Source organism: Zeus faber, assembly GCF_960531495.2.
Source record: "Zeus faber genome assembly, chromosome: 21".
NCBI lineage: Eukaryota > Metazoa > Chordata > Actinopteri > Zeiformes > Zeidae > Zeus > Zeus faber.
Window position 1 is genome coordinate 12,528,001 of NC_137208.1, and position 7,500 is coordinate 12,535,500.

Below are 7,500 nucleotides of genomic sequence, written 5' to 3' on the forward strand. Positions count from 1 at the left end.
ATAATTCCTCGGGTCCCTTTAATGGGAATTCATGGTGGGGTTGGAGTCAAACTCGCTCACTGTATTGCCGTCCTGTCTAGATAATAAAGCGATTAGCTGAGAGACAGATAAAGCCTCCAAAGCCAAGCACAACACTGCCCGTGTATTACGCTTGCCTTTGTTGTTGCACGCAATCCATTTGACGTTGTCCACAAACGTCATCTCCCGTCCGATCAGATAAGTGAAAACACGAACCTGGAGGAACAACGAGAAAGGTCCACAGAGCAAAATCAATTTTCCTGTAGTGTGTCTATGTGTTTGTATGTGTGTGTGTGTGTGTGTGTGTGTGTGTGTGTGTGGGCGTGCGCATGCGTGCGTGTTTGCGTGTGTGTGTGTGTGTTACCCGTCGCTCTGGCCAGTTGAACTCTTCAAAGACCCCTTGGAAGTCCTCCATGGCTCCGTCTGTTATCAGCATGATGGCCTGATTACACAAACTGCCCTGGCCCAACGCTGTAGCCTGGAGACACACACACACACACACACACACTGCTGTGTCTTCCTTAACAAGATTATATCATATACTGTTAATGGCTGAGGAAATAGTCTAGTCCAGTATAAAGACATTAAATGTCTAATATCAAAATTTAATTCCGGTCAATGGGGTTTTGTCGGGCATCCGACTGGTCTTAAGTGTTTTTTTTCCTGAGAGACAGACCTCATTGAGGATCTTGAAGGATTCCTTCATGGCCTTTTTAACTTTGCCCTCTCCCTTAACGTGGAGATCCTCAACAAGAAGCTTGAAGTGCTGGACGGGGAGAGGGAAAGGCAGAAAGAGAGAAACACAAATAGAAACAAGAGATTCAAATGATCATATCCTAGTGTATTTTTTTTTATAACGTGGCTGGTTAATTAAGAGAATGGTCTCAGATATAATTCGGAAACGAAAAAAAAAAAATCTTGACATCAAGCCGCGATCCCGATCCCAAGAACCCCATGCATCGTGGGGCCTCGTTGGAGAACGAAACTCTGACCAAGCAGACCCAGGAAAAACTGAAGAGTTGGGGGAAGAAAGTGAGCGAGAGTAGAGAGGGACACCTGGAATGACACTAATAGTTAGAGAGTGTAAGAGACCTAAAAACCCGGAGCACACGTGGAGCCGGGCACTTGGAGCTCATCAAACACGCGCACACGGCAGCTCAAGTGATTACGGAGGCCTATTCCATCATGTCATCTATTACAGAAACCTCCATTTCTCAGGGCACTGATTGCGAAGTTCTCTTAGCGGGAGCCGAACCAAGTAAAAAAAAACAAACCCTGTTTCATAACCATCTTTAAACTGGGAATGCATTTTAAATTTGGAGAATCGGGAGATCAGGTGTGTGTGTGTGCAGGCAAGACAGTGTGTCTGTGTGTGTGTGTGTGTGTGTGTGGAGGGGGGTGCGGGGGATGATGTGTGTACCTCCATATTGTGTGTGTGTTTCAGCCAACATCTGTAAGCCCATTCTGTTACTGACTGCTTACTAGCGGGACGACCAATAAAATCCCGTGCAGGTCATGTGACGTTCTTAAAACTGTCAGTGACCAATGACCTCACCTGATCTGCGATGATGTGAGTAGGCATGAAAGTAGGGCACACAGCCAATACACACACACACACACACACACACACACACACACACACACACACACACACACACACACACACACACACACACACACACACACACACACACACACACACACACACACTCATGTAACCGCGCGCACACACACACACCAAACCACAGACCGCAAACATTTAAGCCGAGAGCAGGTGTTGGTATTAGAGTAAAGCACCAAAGAGTGTACCATGAGGAGTGGAAAATGGAAAAAAACAGAGTGATGAAATAAAAGGATGACACACAGTACAGTGCATGCTGCGCTAGAGGACACAATACACTTATTGAGGCAATGATATCCAGATTTGTCATACCACGTACATGGAGTATGATTTTAAATTATTTCTTACAATAGAGTAGAGTGGCATAGAGTCAATTAAGGTGGAGTGGAGAAGAGTAGAGTCAAGTTTGGTATAGTAACGTAGAGCAGAGTAGTGTAATGTAGTGGAGAGTATCGTAACGTAGAGTAGTGTAGAGTTATGTAGTGTAGAGTCGAGTTGAGTCCAGTGGAGTAGAGTAGGGTAGAGTGGAGTATAGTATAGTATAGTATAGTACAGAAAAGTAAGGTAGATTATAGTAGAGTAGAGGAAGAGTATAGTAACGTAGAGTAGAGGAGAGTAAGGTAGAATCGGGAAGAGTAGTGTACAGTATCATAGTAGAATAGGGTCAAGTAACGTAGAGTAGTGCAGAGTATAGTAATGTAGAGTAAAGTAGAGTAGTGTAGAGTAGAGTAGTGTAGTGTACAGCTGATAGTATAGTACTGTATAGTTTAGTAGAGTAGAGTAGAGTATAGTATAGTACAGCTGATAGTATAGTATAGTGGAGTATAGCATAGTATAATATAGTAGAGTATATAAGGTATAGTATAGTATAGTACAGTTTATAGTATAGTATAGTCCAGCTGATAGTATAGTATAACAGAGTAGAGTATAGTATAGTCCAGCTGATAGTATAGTAGAGTATAGTATAGTACAGTTAATAGTAGAGTAGAGTATAGTATAGTACAGCTGATATTATAGTAGAGTATGGTAGAGTAGAGTAGACTACATTACATGTATAACTGATTACTTAATACACACTTTTGTCCAAAGTGACAATAAGTACATTTGTCACAGTCACAGCCAGATAAACATTCTCTAGGAAGCAGCAGTACTGGTATCGTTAGAGAGGTTTTTTTTGAGTAATGAAAGTACATTAGACAGTGAAGGGAAAGAGAAGCTGGTGGGGTGCACAGGGCAGTGGCAGTGGGGTCCAGGTGTACAGTAGATTAGTACCGGCACAAACGGCTCGTGTGCTCTTTGAGGACGGAGGAAGTGAGAGGGATGTGAGGAAGGTCGTCTGCGTTTTCTTAAATCCCAGATTTGAGTTGAAGCCAGGTACTGTATACTACAACGCTGCCAGGACTGTGTGTGCGCGTGTGTGTGTGTGTGTGTGTGTATGCACGCAAGTGTGTGCGCTTACGTGTGTACGTGTAGAAGACGGAGATCTGTGTATCATCTTAAATACAATTCCTTCCTGGTTCATGAACAACAGAGTTAACATTTGAATTGTCATCGGCAATGTAGTGACCATTCCTAATTATTAACCAGATCTAATCAACATGAAGACCGACTGAAATAGATTGATCCCCTGATCACGGACGGATCATTTCAACCTGCAGTCTGGACGTGGCAGCAGAGGGTCTGCCAAAAAATGAGGTCTGTTTACTTCTGTTTACTTCAGTAAGTAAGTAAGTAAGTACTTCAGGCATGGAACATCTTAGATAACTAGGTTAATGAAGGTCAAGTTAATTAATTTGATGTTTGCGTATGAGTTTGTCTTCGTATCGTACAGGTGTGCGTGTGTGTGTGTGTGTGTGTGTGTGTGTGTGTGCATGTGTGTGTGTGCGTTTTACCTCTCTGTTATCCAGATCAGCTTGCACCAGCGTGCCCTTGAAGCAAGGCTCGACGTAGCTGACATAGTCACTGTACTGGAGGGAGAGAGGAATAAAAGAGACCAAAGCGATCAAATAAAAAAGGCCAATTTACTCAACCAATTCAACTATACATTCTCAAAAATGACAATAAATAAATGAATCAAACAATCATTTTACCCAAACAGGGTTAATACAATGGCATATGAGGGCCACTCTCTCTTTTTTTTCCCCATAGAAAAAAAAATATATACGGGAGATAGCGCTCGTAAAATTACAACTTTAATCCGAGCCTTAAATTCAGTTATGATATGCAAAAATCGAACCAAATATACATTCATGATAAACACACTGCATTCTAGCCAAACACTTATGTGTCACATCAGATTTAAAGATACCAGCTTGGGCAATCAGAAAATACCTAGAGACAAGGTATAGGTATTTAGTAGACAGGTTCAAGTTCATAGCAAAATGCTTAAAAAAAAACCAAACATGAAGAAATACAACAAAAACAACATCAAAAGAGATTGAGATTGAGATTTCTGGGAAAAGGTACGCTCACTATGCTCGATATTGTTTTAAACTGCGGCTAAACACAGCTTGGGGGGAATTCGCAAGAGGTGTATGATTGCCCTCAGAGTAATATCCGAGTATACCCAGATTAAAATATTCTTATGAGACTCATTAGAGTGATAGAGCGGCACGCTGCAAGAATCTGGATGGGGGGGAAAAAAAACTAGACATTGAAATAAATTAAGCTTTCAATTCTTCTTCTTATTCTTCAGCATGATGACGGAGCCCAAGTACCTGGCGTGAAAATCATTAGGACTAGTCGTGTGTGTGTGTGTGTGTGTGTGTGTGTGTGTGTGTGTGTGTGTGTGTGTGTGTGTGTGTGTGTGTGTGTGTATATATATATATACAGTATATATACTGTATACACACACACACATATGTACTGTATATATATATTTGGGTGTATGTGTGTGTGTCTAGACATATTGTAAACATATATGCTACAGTATATATATATATTTAAATATATATATTTAAATATTCATCTATACGGTATACTGTATATAGCTTCATACTTACAGCTATAATGTTGACAAAATCATTTTCTCCCAATGTATCCAGTATGGTGTTAATGGTGTGTTTGGCGATGGTGAGTCTCAGTCCCTTCATGCTTCCACTGACGTCCACCACGATCACCACATCTTTGGGAGAGGTGGCCGCCTGGATGTACCTGAGGGGGTTCAAAATAAAATGAAACCCCCCCCCCCATCCCAACACACGTTTCACCTTCGAGGCATCCGGCGCCATGGATCGGGACACGGTACGTTTACACAAGGAATAACACGTCAAAAGGCATGAGATGGTCGTGATTTGATGATGAAAGCATCTGTTGTGCACTGTATCCTGGCACCCGTGTGGAAATCAACAGTTGCCGATGTTTAGCACCAAGCAGCTCAGTGAGCCGTAAATGAGACTTGAGAGCAAAGCGGAATTTGAGCTTAGTTTGGTTTTTTTCCTGTGGGGGCCGTTTGCGTCGGTGGGTTATTTGTAAAATTTAAAACATCACCGCGGTTGCATCAAAACGCTACCTTTATTCCAAGAAAGTGTCGACATCATAATGACGTGGCCGTCGCGGCAAAAAACATGAATTTTTCGCGGGCCGGTCTTTTTGAAACGTGCTCGGCGTTCTGCGAGCTACCGCCATTTCTCAGAGCGTCTTAAGTGGCGCTTCCGATATGCATAAGAAGCTGCGTGAGAAGGGTTTCACCAGCCATCTTATCCTTAAGATGCTTTTGGGGGAAAACGAGGCCCAGTTACGGGTAACAGTAAAAGATAAAGTGAAGAGGGGAGGCGGGACGGGGGAAACGGGCGGGAGCAAAAGTGTGAAAGATTAGCGCGATAAGGAGAGCGGGGAAGGGAGGAGATCCGAGGGTCCTTCGAGGTAACGCCTTGTTTATGAGCGGACCGGGGCAGACACCGCCAGACGGAGCTCCGGCCGCGCCCTTTTGGCCTCGCGTCCTTTCCCCGCCCGCACGTCCCCCTCATCCCTTTATCCCTGTCCTCCGGTGTCCCAAGCTCGTTACCGCAAATGAGATCTGACCTGCCGCCCCCCCCCCCCCCCCCCCCCCCACCGCCGAAGCCCGGCGTGTCCTCTCACCTCTCGTCTCGTCCCTTCCGTGATAAATACCGTGAAAGAATTAGTCATCTCAAATCCTAATCTTAATTTTTCAAGGAAACAAAGCCCTAATCCGGGCCCATCAACCCGATTCGTCGGCAGGTTTGTGGCGCTCGAGAGGTTAAAAAAAACAGCAACCCTCGGCTAGTTCTTCAGCCAGAGGTTTTGTTTTTGTTCCCCCCGCTTAATGACTTTATTGATCCCCCGGCGGGGGGGGGGTACATTCAGACATTAACAGCTGATCGGCAGCACAAGTACCAACGCTGACATAAGATGCGCGATCACGGACCGTGACATTGGGAGACGCACCGTCCGTGAGGTGGCTTTAAACGTGAAGCAGAGTCAGTAAAGCTCTTTACAGGGAGGTTTACGTCTGAGGGCCAGTAAGCTCCTGGAGTCGGAGGCGGGGACGGTGTGAAAGAGGTATTAAAAACACCATACGGTGTGTGTGTGTGTGTGTGTGTGCGTGTGCGTGTGTGTGTGTGTGTGTGTCATGGGTGTAACTTTGGTTTGAGAAGGGGGGAGGACACGGGGGAGGGGTTAAGCTGCCATGCGTGACAAGGCATGGATCGCGTGTGCGTTTTTTTTTTTTTTCTTTCAATAAGGACACCGAGCAACATAAACGACAAGATCTCAAATAAAAACGATGTCTCTTCCTTGTGAAAGGAGAGGAGAGAGAGGAGACATCACACCCGTCCTGTGGCATTGTTTTGCATGTAGAATACGCACAAGTGTGTTCGATGCACGTCATTATATTAGAGAATTAGAATTATATAGTTAAGTTGACAATGATATATTGAGGGGGGACAACTCTCGGTCAACTCCCCTGTAATTTCCGCCCCGGTTGTGTGTGTGTGTGTGTGTGTGTGTGTGTGTGTGTGTGTGTGTGAGAGTGTGTGTGTGTTCGGTGCGTGTGTGTGTGCGTGTGTTGGAGTACATAGAGCTAACAGTGAGTTGTCCCGATAAGCTGCAGTGTTATTTGAAATAAGAACAGTGTGAACTGTGTATGGCTTTGCAAGGCTGGATTTGAATGCATCCCACAATAATTCACGGTGTTAAAAAAACCCAATAACAATAATAATGTGTCGAGCGGGTTGTGCGTTCCTCAAGGCGATCTTGATATGCCGTATGTGCTTCTATTCTGGTCGATCCTGAAGTTGAGGGATCAGCTACCGGCGATGGCGGGTGTCCAAGCACGACATTAAGGCTCTTTCCTGCCGTTCCGTATGTGAGACACCACATTTGGTGTGTGTCTGGAAAACGATCATCATTTGTGATCGTTGCCATGTTCAAGATAACCACGGGTGGGAAGGGGGTGGGGGGGGGGTGGGAATCATCCTACCAGTTCCTGTTTCTGCAGTCAAAGGTTACGACCCCGTTCTCATCCGGAGTCCACTTGATCCCTGCAGAGAGAGAGAGAGAGAGAGAGAGAGAGAGAGGAAGGGAGAGAGGTAGAGAGAGAGGGAGGGAGAGAGATAGAGAGAGAGAGAGAGAGAGGGGGAGGGAGGGAGGGAGGGAGAGAGGAGAGAGAGAGTCTTTTAAAGATGTTTTATTTAACGCATGTGGTATTTACTGTGATTCCAATGGTACAGGCACAAAAATAATAATAATAATAATAATAATAAAAATAATAATAATTAAAAAATATATAATAATAAAGTCAAATATAATATAGTAAAATATAATATAATATAGTAAAAAAAAACATACAAGAAAAAAAAACATCCAATGGAAAAAAAAAAAGAGTGTTGAGAGTAAGTTTT

General features: G+C 44.0%; 1 protein-coding gene across 1 annotated transcript in view; it reads right to left on the reverse strand.

Moving 5' to 3' along the window:
* Nucleotides 1-7,500, reverse strand: part of cacna2d4a (calcium channel, voltage-dependent, alpha 2/delta subunit 4a) — a gene marked incomplete at its 5' end in the record, with an annotated part of 96,296 nt that overhangs the window by 80,762 nt on the left and 8,034 nt on the right. The window contains 6 exons of the mRNA XM_080022614.1: nucleotides 150-234; nucleotides 383-496; nucleotides 695-784; nucleotides 3,532-3,606; nucleotides 4,642-4,792; nucleotides 7,080-7,140. Coding sequence (XP_079878740.1) covers nucleotides 150-234; nucleotides 383-496; nucleotides 695-784; nucleotides 3,532-3,606; nucleotides 4,642-4,792; nucleotides 7,080-7,140 — 576 coding nt within the window. The remainder of the gene's footprint in view (nucleotides 1-149; nucleotides 235-382; nucleotides 497-694; nucleotides 785-3,531; nucleotides 3,607-4,641; nucleotides 4,793-7,079; nucleotides 7,141-7,500) is intronic.